At 43.1% G+C, this 23,230-nt stretch overlaps 1 protein-coding gene across 1 annotated transcript in view; it reads right to left on the reverse strand.

Annotated features, from left to right (window-relative positions):
* Positions 1-23,230, reverse strand: part of LOC115471025 (disintegrin and metalloproteinase domain-containing protein 9-like) — a 122,078-nt gene that overhangs the window by 30,361 nt on the left and 68,487 nt on the right. The window contains exons 11-15 of the mRNA XM_030204694.1: positions 22,245-22,369; positions 9,207-9,378; positions 5,391-5,480; positions 5,116-5,311; positions 1,342-1,447 (exon numbers count right to left, since the gene is read on the reverse strand). Coding sequence (XP_030060554.1) covers positions 1,342-1,447; positions 5,116-5,311; positions 5,391-5,480; positions 9,207-9,378; positions 22,245-22,369 — 689 coding nt within the window. The remainder of the gene's footprint in view (positions 1-1,341; positions 1,448-5,115; positions 5,312-5,390; positions 5,481-9,206; positions 9,379-22,244; positions 22,370-23,230) is intronic.

The following is a 23,230-nucleotide window of genomic DNA, read 5'->3' on the forward strand; positions in this document are numbered from 1 at the left end:
TTTTTGCCTGTTTGGCAAGTTTTTCTTCATATTCTCTTTCAGACTTCTTTATCAATGCTTTGCATCTAACTTGGCAGTACTTATGCTGCACCTTATTTTCTTCATTCAAATCCTTTTTCCTCTCTTTGAAGGATGTTCTTTTGGCTCTAATAGCCTCTTTCACTTCGTCTTTTAACTATGTTGGCTGTCATTTTCTCTTTCTACCTCTCTTAATACATGGAATATATTTGGTCTGGGCTTCCAAGATGGTATTTTTAAACAATGTCCATACCTGATTTAGGGGCCCTTTTACTAAGCCGCATAAGTGTCTATACATGCCCAACACATGCCAAAATGGAGTTACCGCCCGACTACCGCATGGCTCTTGTGGTAATTTCATATTTGGCATGCGTCCGATGCGCACGTCTGAAAAATATTTTTTATTTTCGTATGCGCGTAATGGACGTGCGTCAAGTGGCATTTAACACTTGTAGGTCATTGCCACCCAGATTCTTTACCGCTAGGTCAATGGCAGGCGGTAAGGTCTCAGACCCAAAACGGACGTGCGGCAATTTTGATTTTGCCGCACATCCATTTTCGGGGAAAAAAGGTCTTTTTCACAGGCACACTGAAAAATGGAATGGCACATGCCCAAAACCTGCACCTACACTCCCGCAAGCCATTTTTCAGCGCATCTTAGTAAAAGGACCCCTTAAGGTCCTGACCTTTGCAACTGATCCTTTTAGCTTCTTTTTAACCATTTTCCTTATTTTATCATAGTTGCCCTTTCGAAAATTAGGTTCTGGTCTCTGAAAATTAGTTTAAAATGTGTGAAAACTAGTCCAATAAAAAAATCTCACCTTATTTCCTTTTTCTACTTATATTTATAAATATTTATTAACACAGTTACTACTTTATCCTAAACCAAAAGTAAAATTCTTTTTAATACCTTTGTTGTTTAGCATTTTATTATTTCTGCTTGTGTTGTCCCAGTCTCTGGTTTCTGCTCATCAGGAGTTTTACTGTGTTTACCTACAGCTTTCAACCTCTTTCCCTCACCCCAACTCTCCTATTCCATTGCCTCTTATTCCCCAGTCTCTCATTAACGTTGTCTTTTTTCTTTCCCCTCCCCATCTAGCATCTGCCCTGTTTCTCTGCCTCTTTCCATCCAGTGTCTGCTCCATCTCTCTCCCCTTTCATCCATTGTTTGTCCTCTCTCTCTGACCCTTCCATACAGCATTTGGTCTCTCTCCCCCTTCCATCCACCGTCTACCCCCTCTCTCTCCCCCTTCCAACTGCCCTGCACATTTCCTCTTTGTTTTAATTATTTGGTGGAAGATGTTCTGCATATTCGTTACTTACACAACAGCACACTTCCTGTACTTTCCACCTGACAGACCACAGTTTCCAACTGTATCTCCTCGTATATTTCCTTCCTTGAAACACTGATCGATTGCTTTTCTTGCGCCTAGGAAGCAAAATTAATAAGAACCATAAGAACCTAAGTAGCCACACTGGGACAGAACAAAGGTCCATCAAGCCCAGCATCCTGTCTCCAACAAGTACCTGGTAAGATCCCAAAACAGTACAATACATTTTATGTTGCCTATCATAGAAATAAGCAGTGGATTTTCCCCAAGTCCATTTCAATAATGATCTATGGACTTTAGGAAGCCATAAACCCTGCTAAGCTAACTGCTTTTACTACATTCTGTGGTATCAAATTCCAGAGTTTAATTACACAATGAGTGAAGAAATAAGCAGTGGATTTTCCACATCTTAATAATGGCTTATGGTCTTTTCTTTTAGGAAGCACATAAGCACCGCCATACCGGGAAAAGACCAAGGGTCCATCAAGCCCAGCATCCTGTCTCCGACAGCAGCCAATCCAGGCCCCAAGAACCTGGCAACCCTCACCACCCCCCAAAAAAAAAAAATTTTCCCTTTTTTTTTTTTTAAATAATGTTCAATGGACTTTTCCTTCAGGAATCTGTCCAAACCCCCCTTAAACTCCGTAAGGCCAGCTGCTGTCACTACATTCTCCAGCAACGAGTTCCAGAGTCCAACTACACGCTGAGTAAAGAAAAACGTTCTCCTGTTTGTTTTAAACCTACCATATTCTAGCTTCATCTTGTGTCCCCTGGTTTTGTTGTTGTTTGAAAGTGTAAACAAACGCTTCACATCTGTCCGCTCTATTCCGCTCATTATCTTGTAGACTTCTATCATATCACATCTCAGCCGCCTTTTCTCCAAGCTCAACAGCCCTTACCTTCGTAGCCTTTCCTCATAGGGAAGCTATCCAAACCTGTTTAAACCCCGCTAAGCTAACTGCTTTTACCACATTCTCTGGCAACAAATTCCAGAGGTTAATTACACATTGAGTGAAGAAATATTTTCTCTGATTCATTTTAAATTTGCCACTATGTAGCTTCGTTGCATGTCCCCTAGTCCCAGTACTTTTGAAAAGAGTAAACAAGCGACTCACGTCTACCCATTCCACTCCACTATTTTACAGACCTCCATCATATCTCCCCTCAGCTGTCTTTTCTCCTAAAGCTGAACAGCCCTAGATGCTTCAGCCTTTCCTCATAGGGAAGTTGTCCCATCCCCTTTATCATTTTTCTTGCCCTTCTCTGCACCTTTTCTAATTCCACTATATCTTTCTTGAGTTACGGTGACCAGAATTGCACACAATTTTCGATACAAAGGCAATATAACATCCTCATTTTTGTTTTCCATTCCTTTCCTAATAATAACTAACATTCTATTTGCTTTCTTAGCCACTGCCACGCATTGAGCAGCGGGTTTCAATGTACCATCAACGATGACACCTAGATCTCTTTCCCAGTCGGTGGAACCTTGTATCACTTAGCTATAGTTCAGGTTCCTCTTTCCCACATGCATCACTTCGTACTTGCTCACATTAAACATCATCTGCCATTTGGATGCCCAGTCTCCCAGTCTCGTAAGGTCCTCTTGCAATTTAACAACTTTGAATAACTTTGTGTCATCAGCAAATTTAATTACCTCACTAGTTACTCCCATCTCTGGATCATTTATAAATATGTTAAAAAACAATGGTCCCAGCACAGACCCCTGGGGAACCCCACTAACTACCCTTCTCCATTGAGAATACTGACCATTTAGCCCTACTCTCTGTTTTCTATCCTTTAACCAGTTCTTAATCCACATAGGATACTACCTCCTCTCTCATGACTCTCATGAGTCATGAGCTACTTTGTCAAATGCTTTTTGAAAATCCAGATACACAATATCGATTGGCTCACCTTTATCCAGGTGTTCATTCACCCCTTCAAAGAACTGTACTAGACTGGTGAGGCAAAATTTCCCTTCACTAAATCCATGTTGACTTTTGTCTCATTAGTCCGCGCTCTGTAATTTTGTCCTTTATGGTTTAGTCTCTACCATTTATCAACAGTTCTTGTTGATTGGTGCTCATGGTTACAAATTTCAAATTTATGCAAATTCAGCCTCTGTGTGTGCTGGTTACCGTGGGCTACATTCTACATAGGGTACCTAAAAAATCAGTGCCGAACGGCATTCTGTAAGCACGCTTAAGTGGAGAGTTCCGCATAAATTTGGGTGTGGTCATTTGCACTAACAAATATGTGGAAAAAATGCCGTGCGGAGCATGTGATTACGTGCGTAAGTCGAAACCTTGCTGCAGTTCTGCCCTGAAATGCCCATGACTCACCCATTACTGCATCCTCTTTTTTGGACTGTGCATAAATTTATACACATCAGTCCCAATTACATCTAATTAGTGCCAATAATTACTTGTTAAAAAGCCAATTATTGGCATTAATTGGCTTGCTATTCAATTAAATTGCAAGTGCAAATCGGGAATGTGGCGACCTTTATGGAATCAGAAGATATACGTCTATTATATGTGGATGAAAATATCTTGTGTTGGACAGTAGAGGGGCAAGTGATGGGAAGAAAGAAGGGAAGTTGAGAGGATGGGAAGATTTATGTAACTAAACAAAGTAGGGAAAACATAAGGGCTTAAGGGATGGGGAATGAAGAGAGACACGTAACCAGGGATGCAAGAAGAGGGAAAGACTTATTGATGGGTATGATAGGAGAGGATGAGGAAAGGGAAGGACAGGGTGAACAGTGAGAAGGGGAAGGAGGAAGATGAGTGGAGTTAAGAGGAATCGGGTTGGCCAGAAGTAGGGAATGAGCCAGTCTGAGCTTTTGATTTCAAGTGAACCTTTTCACTCAATAGATTGTGGTTTATTCAACTTTCCTTCAGACAAAGACACAACCTTCAAATGGTTATTAAAGAGTTCTCTCTTTTTTTCAGGAACTCCTGATATAACGCAATGATTGGGATCCATGAAATATCATTGTGTTAAATATGGGGTTGTGGAGTGTTTCTTATGCAGGCACGGTGGGTGGACCCCACTCCAGTGTAAAAAAGGGGAGACAAGACATCATTATGTTATATGTAGATTTGTGTAACGGTGGGGTGCGTTATATCAGGTTCCACAGTATTTAGTCTGTCTTTGATTAATAAACAGCAACCATCTTATTTTTTCTTTCACAAACACTTAAGAGACTCCATTTCATAAATATTTGATTCAGAAGAATAATTAACACTGTAAAATGATTTTTAAAATGTAATTGCCTACTGTTTGCATTGGTTCCCTTATTGTGAACCACTTCAGACTCTTTTTTTAAGGAATAAATGAATAAAAAAATGCTGAATATTATATTAGATCAGTTGTGTAAAAGGGGAGAGGGAGGGTGGGCAGAGTAAAGGAGAGAGGAAAGGTAGGCAGGGTGAAGGGGAGAGCTGGGCATGTGAAGGGAGAGGGAGGGTGGGCAGGGTGGAGAACTGAGCATTTGAAGGGAGAGGGAGATGGACAGAGTGAAGGGGAGAAGGAGGGTGGGCAGGGAGAAGGGGGAGCTGGGCATGCGAAGGGAGAGGGAGGGTGGGCATGGTTAAGGGAAGAGGGAGGGTGGGCAGGGTGAAGGGGGAGCTGGGCATATCAAAGGAAGAGGGAGGGTGGGTATAGTTAAAGGAGAAGGAACAGTCATGTGATGAGGAAGGGAGGGTAAGCAGAGTGAAAAGTGAAGGACCAGCCTTGTGAAAAGGACTGAAGCACTCACCCTCCCCAAACAGGGCCTGGCACTGGGAGTTATAGGTCTGGCAGATACCATTGAAGCAGTGTGCCTGTTTGCTATCACAGAGATAGCCATTCATCACATACACATCGATGGGACACAGTGCGTAGCTCCCATTACAGTACTCGGCCAGGTCACACTCCGTACTCTTCGCACGGCACTCTGTTCCTGAACCTTTAAACTGGAGGGAAAAGAAGATTTCAGAGTTACTGCTGTTACTGAGAGTAATGGTAAAAGGAAATGCAGGCGCAAGCCCTCACCTTGCACTTCTCACAACACAGCCCTTGAGCACACTGGGAGCCGGGGGTCAGTGTACAGGTTGCAGCGTTGCAGCAGGGGTTCTGACATTCCTGAGACAGAAAGAAACACAATCACAGTGCTGAAATCACAGGACACAACTCTACATGCCTGCCCCAGCCAGCCTCAGACACACATGCTCACCACAGCATCAGGATTTGATTTATTTAGGGTCCCTTTTACTAAGCCGCGTAAGGCTCTACGCACGCTCGTGTGCCAAAATGGACTTACCGCCTGACTACCACGTGCCTCTTTTTTGGCCTGCGTCCGCTACGTGCGTATGAAAAATATTTTTTATTTTCGAACGCGTGTAGCAGACGTACGCCAAGTGGCATCTGATGTGCGTAGGTCATTACCACACAAATTCTATGCCTGGCAGTAAGGTCTCAGACCCTAAATGGACACAAACCAGTTTTGATTTTGCCCTACGTCCATTTTCGGCAAACATTTTAAAAAGGCATTTTTTTGTAGGTCTGCTGAAAAATAATTCTGCGCGCACCCAAAACCAACGCCTACACTACCGTAGGCCACTTTTATTGCGGTTTAATAAAAGGACCCCTTATTTATTTATGCACTCTTGTATCCCACTATTATCCAAGAACAAGTTTCGGTTCAAAGCGGCTTACAAGTTACATTTTGGTGGAGTTACAATAGTGTTGTGCAATGTGGAGAGGGCATCTCCAGTTCGTGTGGTTATTCATAGAGTTTTTGAAGAGATAGATTTGAAGTGGAAAGGGTAGTGGTAGCTTTTGTGTTCAGTTGTAGAGTTTTGGTGATGTTTACTCATAGTTTTTGAAGAGGTAGATTTGAAAGGAAGGTGACAATATCTTTGTGATTACCAGTAGAATTTTTTGAACAGGTAGGTTTTCATTTCTTTCCTGAATTGGAGGAGATTTGTGATGCTTCTTATGGTTTTTGGTATCGAGTTCCACCATTTGGATCCCAGGTAGCTAAATCCTGCTGTTTAGATAGTTTTGTAGATGGTGTTTTTGCAGTTGGGTAGATGTAGGAGTAGGTAGTTTCTGTTTTCTGGGCTGGCATTTCTTGAGGATAGTTCATGTTAAGCATATATTTGGGTGCCATTCCAAATAGTATCTTGAAGATTAGGGTACTCGCTTTGAAAAATATTCTTGCCTTGACTGGTAGCCAAAGTAGTATTTCAAGCAGTGGGGTTGCTCTTATTTTGATTTCTTGAAAATCAGTCTTGCTGCTGTGTTTTGGACTGTTTGCAGTGATTTTAGTGTGTTTTCCTTGCACGCTATTGGGCTCATTTTCGAAAGAGAAGGGTGCCCATCTTTCGACACAAATCGGGAGATGGGCGTCCTTCTCCTAGGGTCGCCCAAACCGGCATAATCAAAAGCCAATTTTGGGCGCCCTCAACTGCTTTCCGTCACGGGGACGACCAAAGTTTCCGGGGGCGTGTCAGAAGCATAGCGAAGGCGGGACTGGGGTGTTCTTAACACATGGGCATCCTCAGCCGATAATGGAAAAAAGAAGGACGTCCCTGACGAGCACTTGGTTGACTTTACTTGGTCCATTTTTTCTTGCGACCAAGCCTCAAAAAGGTGCCCAAACTGACCAGATGACTACTGGAGGGAATCGGGGATGACCTCCCCTTACTCCCCCAGTGGTCATTAACCCTCTCCCACCATCAAAAAAAACTTTAAAAATATTTTTTGCCAGCCTCTATGCCAGTCTCAAATGTCATACCCAGCTTGGACATGACACCATTAGATCTTTTTTAAGAACTATTTGACTGGGAATTTGAAGATTTCATCAGAGTTACTCCCAACCATAGCCAGAGGTTATTATATACCTTCCAAGCCCAGAATATGGTATCAGAGTGAAAATTTGGGAAATGTATCTGTGGACGTAGCCAATTCTAATGTGGCAACTGGATTAGCCTCTGAAGGTCTTTTGGTTGTTGGGAAAGCAACCTTACTGATCACTCTGGTTTTTGAATAAGACTTAGGTATAGTTCGTCTTTATTTTCATAATATGCAGAGTTTATTTTTGGGACATAAAATTTAGAATTTTCCTGATCTAGTGAGATCAGCTCAAGAGCGTAGAAAATGTTTCTTTGCCAAGAGGGTAGAAATGTGGATGCTTTGTTTTTATCCTTAGATATCCTTGCAAGTCTTTAGTGAAATACTTAGGTAATTCCTGTATATTCTTTGTCCCAGATCAGTTGAGATCTTTTTTAGATGCTAAGAAATCTTTGATTCCAATCTCACAATTGTGTCCAATGTAGGTGACCCAGGCTGAACTGAAGATATGATTTGTCGTGTGATGTTAAAGCCTTTTCTTCTTTTTTGAATTACCTCTAATATTAATCCCCTTATAATACTCTACTAGTAACTTCATCTTTTGTGGAGCTTTTGTCCTTTTATTTTAAATTTTTGATTTCTATCTATTTGATATGTGATTGACTCATATTTCTTTGTAACAAGGTTATATTGCTTGTTCTATTATGAAAAACGCCAGAAACGCCACAAGATCATCCCGTAAATTTCTCAACTTGCACTACCCCAGCTGCAAAGGACTTAAATACAAGATGATGCACCCAACTACCTTCTCTTACAAGAGCACCTACAGACCTGAAAGCAATCAAAGAAACATCTATCTTTTGAAAATCTCTGAAAACATTCTTCTTCAACAAGGCCTACAATGAGAACTTATAACCTCACTAAGTCCACTCAACTATGAGCGCACCGCACACCTCCTATAATTACCCTAACAACTCTCTTACCTCTTCCCTCACCCCTTCCTAAGCGCTACACATTACTAATTGTATCCGATATCCTGTTATGACAATGTTATCAAATCTATGTAAGCCACATTGAGCCTGCAAATAGGTCGGGGAATGTGGGATACAAATGCAATAAATAAAATAAAATAAAAATGGCAATAAAGAAAACATAAAGAAATAAAGTTGTGTGTGTAGATTTCATTGATTGATTTTAATTGGGTGGTAACAATTATTGGCGCTACTTGGAAACAATTTGGACTTCCACGCACATCTTTCTATAAAGATGCGTGTGTAAATCTTAGTGCACAACTGAAAGGGGGCGTGGCTGAGAGAGGAAGGGCAGGTCAGGGGCATTCACTAAAGATGTGTACACTGTTCTAGAATTCAGGGGATCTGCACAGGATTTACAGCAGGTGTAAATCCTGGCGCCCACAGTTGGGCCTGGATCCCGGCACTGTTCTATAAATGGCACACAACTCAGAGCACTGTTTAGAGCAGAGGTTTTCAATCCAGTCTTCAGGGCACACCCAGTCAGTTGAGGTTTTCAGGATATCCCCATTAAATTCAATGGGGATATCCTGAAAACCCCGACTGGCTGGGTGTGCCCCGAGTATTGGGTTGAAAACCTCTGGTTTAGAGGACAGCGCTCAACACTCACCATTTACTGAAGCTAGACCATTATGACGAAGACCAAGGATCACTTTTAATTTCATGTTCTGTTATTTGTGTTTAGGGCGAGGGGCTGATTTTTCAGCCTGCAATAAATGAGATTCAAATAACTCAAACTTATAAATAATGTCAAGAAGCCATTTATGATACTCCAAGGGATAAACTCAGGAGCAACATCAGAGACTGTTTGTCTATTTCTTCCCAGAAAGGTTGTTGGACACATGAAACAGTCCCAAAATTCAGGAAAGCACTGGAGATACAGGGTCAGTTCCTACCTCAGTAAATGTCTAAGGATAGCTGAGGTCTCAGGGACCTGGGAATGAATGAGCGTTTGCAGACGGGATCCTTGCACCAGACCTACCTTCATGCTGCCACAGTCACATTCTTCGTCACTCTCCACCACTTTATTGCCACAAACGGGCTCGGAGATGACGTCGCTGGGATTGGGAGGGTTCCTCAGACACTGGCCTTGACCGTTCATAATCAAGCTCTCGAAGTCATCGGCACTGCAGGAACTGAAGTTCTTTGCTCCCCTAGTGAGTTAAAGCTGGATGTTATTAAATGGCCTCCAGGCTCCCAGAATGTGAAAATGAATTCACTGTCCACCCATGTGACAGTTGAGTAACTGTGGAATTCACAGCTGGCCACTGAAGGTTGGAATCTGCTTCATTATTTTTTCAGAAACAGGTCAAAAGTGTGTTGCTGACAGCAGCGTTTTCACGAGCAAACCTGTACTCTGATACCTATGTTTACTAAGGTGCGCTATGCGTTTTTAATGAGCATAAATGGTTTACCCGTGTTAAATGCTAATGTGACCATAGAAATGTATAGGCGCGTTAGCATTTAACTCGCCTTAAATTTAAAGGTGCGTTAGAAACGCTAACGCACCTTAGTAAATATACCCCTGAGACTGTTAATGTAATTTTCATTCCACTTAACTGCTATAGCAGCTCAAGATGCATAATAATTGGATTGATATATAATAAACACTTTTAGAAAGTCATGAATCTTGCTTGCTATAGAAATGAAGTCACAAAGACGAGGGTAACAGCATACGAAAGTCAACAGAAATACAAAAAGCAAGCACTGGGCCGTCAGGAAAAGAGAACAATGTAATCATTTATTCCAAAAGATGACCTGACACGGGCCGTGTTTCGGCACACAAACGCCTTCCTCAAGGGTCTAACATAGAAATACATAAATATATTAGTCCAAAAAAAACATGTCAGTTTGTAAAATAACATATATAAGCACAGTAATAAAGCAAAAATGATTCATAAATATTCAATAAATGCACTAAGAACAGCCAATAAAAAGTAACCAATAAAAAGTAACCAATAAAAAGTTAAAACATACATATATGGATAAACAATAGAAAATATATAAATTTAAACTAGTAAAAAAGGCCCGTTTCTGCCTCTGATGAAACTGGCGCTAGCGGGCACGGGACTCCCTTCCCCTCCGCTTACGCTAGTCTCCCTGGTGGTCTAGAGGTACCTGTTCGGTCGGGGCAGGAAAGAGAGAGCCCCTTCTTTCCTGCCCGTAGTGGTGCTGCTAGCTGCTCTGCTGCATCGTGTGGGAGTCCGGCTCTCGGCGTTTCAAAATGGCCACCAAGAGTTGAAGTCTCGCGAGGCAGCTTGAACTCTCGGCGGCCATTTTGAAACTCCGAGAGCCGGACTCACACACGATGCAGCTAGCAGCAGCGCTTGGGGCAGGAAAGCAGGGGCTCTTTCATTCCTGCCCGAGTGAACAGGTACCGCTAGACCACCAGGGATAGTGGCGTAAGGGGAGGGGAGGTGACAGGGGGGAGGGAAGGTGATAAGGGGAAGAGGGGGCGACGGGGGGCAGGGCGGAACCTTTAAAGGGGCGGGGTGATGGGGTGAAAGGGGCGGGGTGATGGGCATGTCCTTGGCGGTTGCGATTTGTTGGAAGGGGAGGAGTACTGCTCCCCGTGCGTTCATTTGCTTTGTTGTGTACGTGTTCCACCCTCGACGTCATCTTGTGTGACGCGAGGGCAGGGCATGAAGACATGGTGAGTGTTGTGGCTTCACCACCATGAACGTACGAACCGGTGTGTGAGTGCCTGCAGTGACGTCAGTGTCCTCAGAACGTTGAGGGTGCATTTTATTATAGTATATATATATAAGTACATAAGTAGTGCCATACTGGGAAAGACCAAAGGTCCATCTAGCCCAGCATCCTGTCACCGACAGTGGCCAATCCAGGTCAAGGGCACCTGGCATGCTCCCCAAACGTAAAAACATTCCAGACAAGTTATACCTAAAATTGCGGAATTTTTCCAAGTCCATTTAATAGCGGTCTATGGACTTGTCCTTTAGGAATCTATCTAACCCCTTTTTAAACTCCGTCAAGCTAACCGCCCGTACCACGTTCTCCGGCAACGAATTCCAGAGTCTAATTACACGTTGGGTGAAGAAAAATTTTCTCCGATTCGTTTTAAATTTACCACACTGTAGCTTCAACTCATGCCCTCTAGTCCTAGTATTTTTGGATAGCGTGAACAGTCGCTTCACATCCACCCGATCCATTCCACTCATTATTTTATACACTTCTATCATATCTCCCCTCAGCCGTCTCTTCTCCAAGCTGAAAAGCCCTAGCCTTCTCAGCCTCTCTTCATAGGAAAGTCGTCCCATCCCCACTATCATTTTCGTTGCCCTTCGCTGTACCTTTTCCAATTCTACTATATCTTTTTTGAGATACGGAGACCAGTACTGAACACAATACTCCAGGTGCGGTCGCACCATGGAGCGATACAACGGCATTATAACATCCGCACACCTGGACTCCATACCCTTCCTAATAACACCCAACATTCTATTCGCTTTCCTAGCCACAGCAGCACACTGAGCAGAAGGTTTCAGCGTATCATCGACGACGACACCCAGATCCCTTTCTTGATCCGTAACTCCTAACGCGGAACCTTGCAAGACGTAGCTATAATACAAGTTTACCACAAGACACTCAATAACAGAAAACTCAGTGGTGAGCCACCTTACCAGAAGGGGTCCTATAGGTGTAAGCATGTGAAATCAAACTAGCAATCTGGGTATATATCCTAGAGGAAAAGAGAAATTCTTCTAACAACCATACGTATTGATATAAAAACATATTTATACGCTATGGCCCGATGTCATACAGAGTGAGATTGCAGTAAATGCTAAATGGAACTTAGCAGGATAAACGGAGTGGAACTGGTATGTAATATGGAATCTTAGAAATACACTATTATTGGGCATTAAAATTGGAAGGAGACCAGCCTGAAAATTCCTCACGGCAGCATGAACAAAAGGATAATCAAAACATAATGAATGCTAAATCAGACATAGCAGGTGGAAGGAAATGAAGCTCACAAATATTGTAAGATCTTAAAAGTGCCTCATCATACAGACGTAGGGGCATCATTGGGTATTAAAGAATAAAGAATAATAAATAAATCACCTTTAAGATGCCTCATGACAGCATAAGCAACAAGTTAGTCAAGTATCAATAAATACTAAACTGAGCGTAACGGAATAGATGAAGTAAAACTTATATGCAATTAAAAAATGCATCATTATGTAAACAGAGCATCATTTGGTATTAGAGACTGAAGTGCTCCACAACATCGCTTGCAGAAACCTAATCGGATTATCAGTCGCATTCTGTGGTTACTGCATATGATGCAATCTTGACTCAACAACTGCATGAGCCATGCTGTGAGGTGGTTTGATAAATCAAACAGCACGCACATTATACCCTCGCTTATCTTGTGTGAATAAGTAACGTGTCACTCGTGCTGCATGCGGATGCGGGGTAGTAGAGAAGTTAAAACTTACCCAAAATCTGCTAATCGTCCGCACAAACTTCAAGACGAACTTCAAAACGCCATCGGTAAAAAAACCGCAAAGAGTGGATGCATGCACAGTGATCTCTTTATATTGGTCAAGTTGGATGCTGATGACACCATACTGAAAGGACCTGACAGCTGTGTATAAGAAGGATCTGACAGCTATATATAAAAAGATACTATTGTGCCTTTCCGAGTAGTAGGCAAAATCGTGTAAATGTTTCTATTGTCTTCGCAGATGCAACTACTTGTAAGAGTCACCACTGAACTAACTATTATGTGTATATTTTGAAGGAGATTCGTGTGGTACACATCCAGATCAAACCGTGAAATTTAAAATACAGACACATATATAAAAGGCAACATATTTACACATGTAAATAAAATGAAAACCCATATAAATCTCTATATAAAGTTACAGGAATGGAATATGTCATAGTAACATAGTAGATGACGGCAGAAAAAGTCCATCCAGTCTGCCCAACAAGAAAAACTCATATTTGCTACTTTTTGTGTATACCCTACTTTGATTTGTACCTGTACTCTTCAGGGCACAGACCGTATAAGTCTGCCCAGCACTATCCCTGCCTCCCAACCACCAGCCCCTCCTCCCAACCACCGGCTCTGGCACAGACTGTATAAGTCTGCCCAGCACTATCCTCGCCTCCCAAGCACCAGCCCTGCCTCCCAACCACCAGCTCTGGCACAGACCGTATAAGTCTGCCCAGCACTATCCCCGCCTCCCAACCACCAGCCCCGCCTCCCGATCTTGACTAAGCTCCTGAGGATCCATTCCTTCGGCACAGGATTCCTTTATGCTTATCCCACGCATGTTTGAATTCCGTTACCGTTTTCATTTCCACCACCTCCCGCGGGAGGGCATTCCAAGCATCCACCACCCTCTCCGTGAAAAAACACTTCCTGGCATCTTTTTTGAGTCTGCCCCCCTTCAATCTCATTTCATGCCCTCTAGTTCTACTGCCTTCCCATCTCCGGAAAAGGTTCGTTTGCGGATTAATACCTTTCAAATATTTGAATGTCTGTATCATATTACCCCTGTTTCTCCTTTCCTCCAGAGTATACATGTTTAGTTCAGCAAGTCTCTCCTCATACGTCTTGTAACGCAAATCCCATACCATTCTCGTAGCTTATGTGTCTAAAAGCTGATACATACATGTAGTTTAGTGCAACAACAAACAATCATTTTGAATGATGATAAGGATAAAATCTATATAAATGAAAGCTGATATGTTTGGAAAAACTCATATTAAGATGATACTCATAAGGAACGTAAAAAGAATTTTTCTTTGAAAATATAATATTACAATAATATATAAGACAAGTACAAATTATAAATAAAAATGTTTTTGGACAAGTACAAAATGTAGATTAAAAAAATATATATATATAGCAGAGGGCAGAGCACATAAATTAATCATGTCTAAATGTTATTGTTCATAATTGGATAATAAACATAACGTTAGTGATGCGAACTCAAGTATAAATCGATTATCAAAACAGAGAGTGCTTGATGTGTCTTTCTAATAATTCTCTCCTTGTGTGTATAATGGTTATGAAACTTAACATTTATATTCAGATGGCTATCGTTAAAGTTAATCTGTGAGGTGCTATGATAAAGATGGTCTCATAGGAAAACAGACAGATCAATTTCCAAATTGAGTCCAGCGGGTGAGACCGTATTTAATTCAAAAATGAGTTTCTGCTCTTGTTGTAATAGAGTTTTTTCTATATCAATTCCTCGCCATGATGGCTTAATTAACTTCAGAACCAGGAACCTAAGGTCAGAGAAATTATGAGAACAAGTTGATACAGTGTTGTACCAATGGGGATGTGACATTCTGTCTCCTAAGGTTACTCCTTTGCTCAATCATCCTTGTTTTGACTTTTCTAATGGTCTTGCCTACATAGAGTAGTTCACAGGGGCAGATGATAAGACAGACAACACCCTCTGTGTTGCAGTTGGATGAATGTCTGAGGGGATACTGCTTACCCGTCCTTGGGTGAATGAATGTAGAGGTGGTTAGTGTAGATGACCATATAGAGCAGGAACCACACGGTCGATGTCTGGTAAATGATGACTTGGTAGATGGTCTGAGGGAGCCAACATCTCCTTAAAGTTCCTACTACATGTGTGGGCCACCGTCAGCCATTTGTTCTGGTGAGAGTAAGGAATGTATTATAGTAGGGTCAGAGCATGTGGGCCTAAACCATTTTCTAAGGTTCACCCCCATAGAATTGGCCTTATATGGTAGAGAAAAGCCTAGAGCTTCCACAAGTATCATCCAAAATCTTGATTGTATCAAAGGTCTCACAATTACTGCATCAGGGACAATCATCAAGCCTCTACTTCAACACTTTTCATTCTTCAAAAAAGAATGAAAAGTGTTGAAGTAGAGGCTTGACGACAGTCCCTGTAGTTTTGAAATAGGGCCTTGTCGGTCGGTCTGTTAATTATGAGAACTTTGATACAAAATAAAGATTTTGGAAGATACTTATTTTATTTATTTATTTGTTACATTTGTACCCCACATTTTCCCACCTATTTGCAGGCTCAATGTGGCTTACATAATACCGTGAGGCGGTATCTACCTCCGGTGATGAAACATATCCAGAGTAATGTTATAGTCAGTGAAATAAATATGTTACAAACACAGTAGGGAATCATAGAAAAGAGGGGTTATAATGTGTTCATTATACGTTTTTGTTTGTTGTATTGTTGAGTTAAGCATTTAAGTTTGATCAGAAGGGAATGCCTTTTTGAATAAGTTGGTCTTTAGTGATTTCCGGAAGCTGAGGTGGTCGTACGTTGTCTTTACGGCTTTTGGTAGTGCATTCCAGAGTTGCGTACTTATATAGGAGAAGCTGGATCCATAAATTGATTTGTACTTAAGACCTTTGCAGCTAGGGTGGTGAAGATTTAAGTATGCTCGTGATGATCTAGTTGAGTTTCTGGTTGGCAGGTCTATGAGGTCATGCATATATCCCGGGACATTGCTATAGATAATCTTGTGGACCAGGGTGCAGACTTTGAAAGTAATACGTTCTTTATTTGGGAGCCAATGTAGCTTTTCTTGAAGGGGTTTGGTGCTTTTGAATCACGATTTTCCAAATATAAGTCTGGCTGCTGTATTTTGGGCGGTCTGTAACTTCCTTATGAGTTGGTCTTTGCATCCCAAATAAATTCCGTTGCAGTAGTTGGCATGGCTTAGTACCATTGATTGTGTCATGTTGCAGAACATTGCCCTTGGGAAGAATGGTTTTACGCGTTTGAGTTTCCACATTGAGTGGAACATTTTCTTGATTGTAGAGTTAACTTGGCTTTCGAGTGTAAGGTTCCTGTCGATTGTGACGCCAAAGATTTTCAGGTTATCTGAGATAGAGAGGGTGTAATCTGGATTGATTAAGTTTGTAGGTATGCTTGTGTAGTATTGGGATGAGAGGATAAGGCAATGTGTTTTTTCTGTATTGAATTTTAGTTGGAATGCATTTGCCCATGAGTTCATGGTGTGCAAGCCCAGGTTGATTTCATTGGTGATTTCTGCCAAATCATGTTTGAAAGGGATGTATATTGTAACGCCGTCTGCATAGATAAATGGGTTGAGGCCCTGGGTAGATAAGGACTTGGCTAGTGGGGTCATCATTAGGTTGAAAAGGATTAGTGAAAGTGGTGACCCTTGAGGTGTTTGACAAGATACCTCATGAAATGCTACAGGGGAAATTGGAGGGTCATGGGATAGGAGAAAATGCCCTATTGTGGATTACAAACTGGTTGAAGGATAGGAAACAGAGAGTGGGGTTAAATGGGCAGTATTCACAATGGAGAAGGGTAGTTAGTGGGGTTCCTCAGGGGTCTGGGCTAGGACCGCTGCTTTTTAATATATTTATAAATGATTTAGAAGTGGGAGTAACTAGCGAGGTAATTAAATTTGCTGATGACACAAAGTTATTCAAAGTCGTTAACTCGCGACAGGATTGTGAAAAATTACAGAAGGACCTTATGAGACTGGGAGACTGGGCTGCTAAATGGCAGATGACGTTTAATGTGAGCAAGTGCAAGATGATGCATGTGGGAAAAAAGAACCCGAATTATAGCTACGCCATGCAAGGTTCCACGCTAGGAGTTACGGACCAAGAAAGGGATCTGGGTGTCGTCGTTGATAATACACTGAAACCTTTTGCTCAGTGTGCTACTGCGCCTAGGAAAGTGAATAGAATGTTGGGTATTATTAGGAAAGGTATAGAAAGCAGGTGTGAGGATGTTATAATGCCATTGTATCGTTCCATGGTGCGACTGCACCTTGAGTATTGTGTTCAATTCTGGTCGCCGCATCTCCAGAAAGATATAGTAGAATTGGAAAAGGTGCAGCGAAGGGCGACTAAAATGATAGCGGGGATGGGACGACTTTCCTATGAAGAAAGACTAAGAAGGCTAGAGCTTTTCAGCTTGGAGAAGAGACAGCGGAGGGGAGACATGATAGAGGTATATAAAATAATGAGTGGAGTGGAACAGGTGGATGTGAAACGTCTGTTCACGCTTTCCAAAAATACTAGGATTAGGGGGCATGCGATAAAACTACAGTGTAGTAAATTTAAAACAAATCGGGAGAAAAGGTTTCTTCACCCAACGCATAATTAAACTCTGGAATTCATTGCCGGAGAATGTTGTGAAGGCAGTTAGCTTGGCAGAGTTTAAAAAGGGGTTAGACGGTTTCCTAAATGACAAGTCCATAAACCACTACAAAATGGACTTGGGAAAAATCCACAATTCCAGGAATAACATGTATAGAATGTTTGTACGTTTGGGAAGCTTGCCAGGTGCCCTTGGCCTGGATTGGCCGCTGTCGTGGACAGGATGCTGGGCTCGATGGACCCTTGATCTTTTCCCAGTGTGGCATTACTTATGTACTTATGTCTGCTTTCCACGGCGATGATATAGTTGAATTTGATTTCACTTGGAATGTTCACTTATGGAAGAGCTGGGCTTCTCTTTACTTGGTTGGTGGATTGAGCCCCCTCTGAGAAGAATACATCTACTACTTATAATTGGACCTATATGGTACAAGCCAACCACTGGTCACTTTCAGGGGAATTTTCGAAAGAGAAGGGCGCCCATCTTCCGATACAAATCGGGAGATGGGCGTCCTTCTCTCAGGGTCGCCCAAATCAGCATAATCAAAAGCCGATTTTTGGCAGCCTCAACTGCTTTCCGTCGCGGGGATGACCAAAGTTCCTGGGGGCGTGTCGGCACCGTACCGAAGGCAGGACTGGGGCATGATTAAGAGATGGGCGTTCTCGGCCGATAATGGAGAAAAGAAGGGCGTCCCTGACGAGCATTTGGTCGACTTTACTTGGTCCATTTTTTTCACTACCAAGCCTCGAAAAGTACTACTACTACTACTACTATTTAGCATTTCTATAGCGCTACAAGGCGTACGCAGCACTGCACAAACATAGAAGAAAGACAGTCCCTGCTCAAAGAGCATACAATCTAATAGACAAAAAAAAAAAATAAAGTAAGCAAATCAAATGACTTAATGTGAACAGGAAGGAAGAGAGGAGGGTAGGTGGAGGCGAGTGGTTACAAATGGTTACGAGTCAAAAGCAATGTTAAAGAGGTGGGCTTTCAGTCTAGATTTAAAGGTGGCCAAGGATGGGGCAAGACGTAGGGGCTCAGGAAGTTTATTCCAGGCGTAGGGTTCAGCGAGACAGAAGGCGCGAAGTCTGGAGTTGGCAGTAGTGGAGAAGGGAACAGATAAGAAGGATTTATCCATGGAGCGGAGTGCACGGGAAGGGGTGTAGGGAAGGACGAGTGTGGAGAGATACTGGGGAGCAGCAGAGTGAGTACATTTATAGGTTAGTAGAAGAAGTTTGAACAGGATGCGAAAACGGATAGGGAGCCAGTGAAGGGTCTTGAGGAGAGGGGTAGTATGAGTAAAGCGACCCTGGCGGAAGACGAGACGGGCAGCAGAGTTTTGAACCGACAGGAGAGGGGAGAGGTGACTAAGTGGGAGGCCAGCAAGAAGCAGATTGCAGTAGTCTAAACGAGAGGTGACAAGGGTGTGGATGAGGGTTTTGGTAGAGTGCTCGGAAAGAAAGGGATGGATTTTACGGATGTTGTAAAGAAAGAAATGACAGGTCTTGGCAATCTGCTGGATATGAGCAGAGAAGGAGAGAGAAGAGTCAAAGATGACCCCAAGGTTTCGAGCTGAGGAGAAAGGGAGAATGAGAGAGCCATCAACAGAAATAGAAAATGGGGGGAGCGGGGAGGTGGGTTTGGGGGGGGAAAATGAGAAGCTCGGTTATGGTCATATTTAATTTCAGGTGGCGTTGAGACATCCAGGCAGCAATGTCAGACAAGCACGCTGAAACTTTGGTTTGGATGCAAGGTGAGATATCAGGGGTAGAAAGGTAGATTTGGGAGTCATCAGCATAGAGATGGTAGGAAAAGCCATGGGATGAGATTAATGAACCAAGGGAAGAAGTGTAGATAGAAAAGAGAAGGGGACCAAGAACAGAACCCTGAGGTACGCCGACAGGCAGAGGGATAGAAGTAGAAGAGGATCCACCAGAGTGAACACTAAAGGTGCGGAGGGAGAGGTAGGAAGAGAACCAGGAAAGGACAGAGCCCTGGAATCCAAGTGAGGACAGGGTATCGAGAAGTATGCTGTGATCGACAGTGTCAAACGCAGCGGAAAGATCAAGAAGAATGAGGATGGAATATTGACCTCTGGATTTAGCCAGTAATAGGTCATTGGAGACTTTAGTAAGCGCAGTTTCGGTTGAGTGGAGAGGGCGAAAACCAGATTGTAGTGGGTCAAGAATAGCATGTGAGGAGAGAAACTCAAGGCAGCAGCGGTGAACAGCACACTCAAGTAATTTGGAGAGAAAAGGAAGGAGGGAGATGGGTCGGTAATTAGAGGGACAAGTAGGGTCGAGTGAAGGCTTCTTAAGGAGAGGTGTGACCACAGCATGTTTAAAGGCAGCAGGGACAGTCGCAGTGGAAAGTGAGAGGTTGAGAATGTGACAGATAAAAGGAATAACAGCAGGAGAGATGGCATTAAGAAGGTGGGTGGGAATGGGATCAGAGGAACAGGTGGTACATTTTGAGGAAGAAAGGAGAAGTGTAGTTTCCTCAATAGTAACTTCAGGAAAAGGTGCCCGAACTGACCAGATGACCACCGGAGGGAATCAAGGATGACCTTCCCTTACTCCCCCAGTGGTCACAAACCCCCTCCTACCCCAAAAAAAATTAAAAACATTTTTTGCCAGCCTCAAATGTCATACTCAGCTCCACAACAGCAGTATACAGGTCCCTGAAGCAGTTTTTAGTGGGAGCAGTGCACTTCAGGCAGGCAGACCCAGGCCCATCCCCTCCCTACCTGTTACACTGTGCTGGTAAATGTGAGCCCTTCAAAACCCACCAGAAACCCACTGTACTCACATGTAGGTGCCCCCATTCACCCCTTAGGGCTATGGTAGTGTTGTACAGTTGTGGGGAGTGGGTTTTGGGGGGCTCAGCACACAAGTTAAGGGAGCTATGTACCTGGGAGCAATTTGTGAAATCCACTGCAGTGCCCCCTAGGGTGCCCGGTTGGTGTCCTGGCATGTGAGGGGGACCAGTGCACTACGAATGCTGGCTCCTCCCACAACCAAAGGGCTTGGATTTGGTCGTTTTTGAGATGGGCGTCCTCGGTTTCCATTATGGCCAAAAAACGGGGACGACCATTTCTAAGGTCGACCTAAATGTTGAGATTTGGGCATCCCCAACCGTATTATTGAAACGAAAGATGGACGCCCATCTTGTTTCGATAATGCGAGTTTCCCCGCCCCTTCGCCGGGACATCCTTAGAGATGGGTGTCCCTGTTCGAAAATGCCCCTCAATCTGTAGATGTGAAGTTTTGGGGAGCTTCTTGCAGGATGCTGGAGAAGAAGCAACCTGCTGTTGAGTCCAGGAAATTTGAGGAAGGACAGACAATGAGCAGGGGTGTCTTCTAATTCTGCATGTTCAGGAGAAGAGAGGTAGAAGATGCTGTAAGCCTGCAAGTCTGGACCCAGTTGTTACCCAGAGGTGGCTAAAAAAGCCAGAAAAGGAAAGAGCCTGCTTTGTCTGAACCCCTGTTACAAGGAATCAGAGGACTCCAAAGAGTTTGCCAAAATGCTTCCGATTGTTGCCATTGATCTAAAGCTGTTATCTCCAAACATATCCATGAAGAGGAAGAGAAGAATAAAGGGATCCACTCAGTGCGATATTCAGGATTCTTTTGGAATCCAGAAGTGGAAAGGAGAGGGGGATCAGAAGAGAGGTTCAGGCTGTTTGAGAGCCAGGTACCAACAAGCATCATTGGGTTCAGGAAGTTCAGGTAGAGAAAGGGGAAAGGGAAAGGGAAACTTGATATACCGCCTTTCTGAGGAAAGGAACCCAACATCCGGAAAAAGGGTTTCCCACATGGAAAGGATCAAACCTGGTTCTGCTTTTTGTGCCTGTGTTCTGAAGTACTATGTGAAAAACCATTTACCATCGACTGCTGCTTTGAACAAAATTCTTTTTCAGTAAGGGTTTTTATATCTGGACCAGATCTATTGCCTGGACTGTCTTCTTTCTAAGAGTTCTACACTTCAGAATCCATAACAGACTTTCCCAAGAAGCTTAGGAGAACAGAGACCTGGAACACAGTAAGCTCTCTGAGTGACATGTACCCAGAACAGAAGCCACATATGTGGGTAAGACCTACAAGATTTGTCAACATGCGGTTAGCAGAGCATAAGCAGGCAAATTAGAAATGCCAATGGTTGAACACTGTGACAGCGGGACACACTTTTAAGGCTCTCCAAGGGCGGGTGTTCAAGCAAGTTCAACCAAGGTTTTTATACCCAGATAATCAATACTGGTATCCATATACTGGACGGTGCTGAATATTCAAGTATTACCTGACTGCCAGCACGTATTCGAGTATCAGCGATATTTAGACCGATACCCAGAAAACTGAACATTGTCACTAACCAGGTAACCTGAAACTCCACCCAGGTTCTACCCTTGTATTTTGCAAATAAAGCTGCTGAAAATCCATGTATGGCTCTGGTCAGTAGGATATAGTCTGTGGAGGAGTCACTCCTACCTGCATGAACCCTGCTCAACCTGCAGGGATTTAGGACTATGAGTGGATCTAGTATAATAAAAACCCAGTCCCTCACACAAGGGGCCTCCCAGAGCAAAATTACTATTACTACTACTTAGCATTTCTATAGCGCTGCCAGGGTTAAGCAGCGCTGTACAAGTTTAAACATGGGGAAGGACAGTCCCTGATCAAGAGAGCTTACAATCTAAAATTAACATTACAACAGCCATTTACATCTACTGATCAGCAATAGTGCAAGAGTGACCAGAGGTGTTTTTCATGGTAGAGTTTTCTCTAAACTGGAGTGGATAGTTTTTGGAAATGGCGATATCGCCTTTCAATTAAGCTATTAATGATAAACTCTTGAATCTGCTTCCTTGAGGTCCCTGTAGTCCTTGGCTCACATCTTACCTGATTATACTGTTCATGATGTAATAAACGCTGTTGCACCTGGTATCATCATGATTTATTCCGAGATTGTGCCCCAGCTCGTGTGCAACAAGAGAAGCGTGGGATACGGCAGCAGCAGTATTAACCTAGCAAAGAAGCAGCGGGGGTTAATAATATTCACAGGTAGCAGGGGATACAACACAAGTAAATGACAACCAAAAAGACCAGGCTGGACCATTCAGTTTGCCCAGGTGCCGTTCTTCCACTTGGAATAGATCAGCATAAAGACCTTCCACTATTCAACCTAGTTAACGTTGTAGCCAGATGAAGGATTTTGGGTGGGCCTACAGAAAAAGTGGATGGGCACAAAATGTCCTCTCTATCCCTCTGCCCCTTCCCACTGACATGCCCCCCCTACTCAATTAAAAAAATATAATTACTTGCGCTGGCAGGAATCCCTAAGCCTCACTAGCTGGAGACGTCTCTCCCCGATGGTGCATAGAACTCTGCAGGAGCTTCATGAGCTGCCAATGCTGGTACCTGAGCATGGTTCAGTTTTCAGGGCATGCACAAAACATGAGCATGCATGGGTACCAACGTCAGTGGCTCATGTTCTGAGCACTGCTGGAAGTCATATTCGGGTGGCAGGGCTTGCTTGAACTTCCCGACCAGCTACCATAAGGATGTGCTGCTGGTGGGTAGGCCTGAGCCTAAAGTGGGTGGACTCCTGCCTATCTGGGCCCACACATGGCTATGCCACTGATTCAACCCAGCACCAGCTACTCAGCACCATGTGTCCTTTTCCTGACCATTTAACCTCTTTCCCACCACAGCCTTCCATATCCATCCCAAATATTCTCAGCATTTAACGTTTTTTTGTTTGTCAACTCAGTCTCTGCTCTGAATCATTATTAAGATTTAATGAATTAGATAAAAAAAAATAAGAATAGTTAAAATAAAAAGTCTTTTCATGTGTGTCTCACCAATGACTTGTAAATGGGGCATCA

Source organism: Microcaecilia unicolor, chromosome 5, assembly GCF_901765095.1.
Source record: "Microcaecilia unicolor chromosome 5, aMicUni1.1, whole genome shotgun sequence".
Taxonomy (NCBI): domain Eukaryota; kingdom Metazoa; phylum Chordata; class Amphibia; order Gymnophiona; family Siphonopidae; genus Microcaecilia; species Microcaecilia unicolor.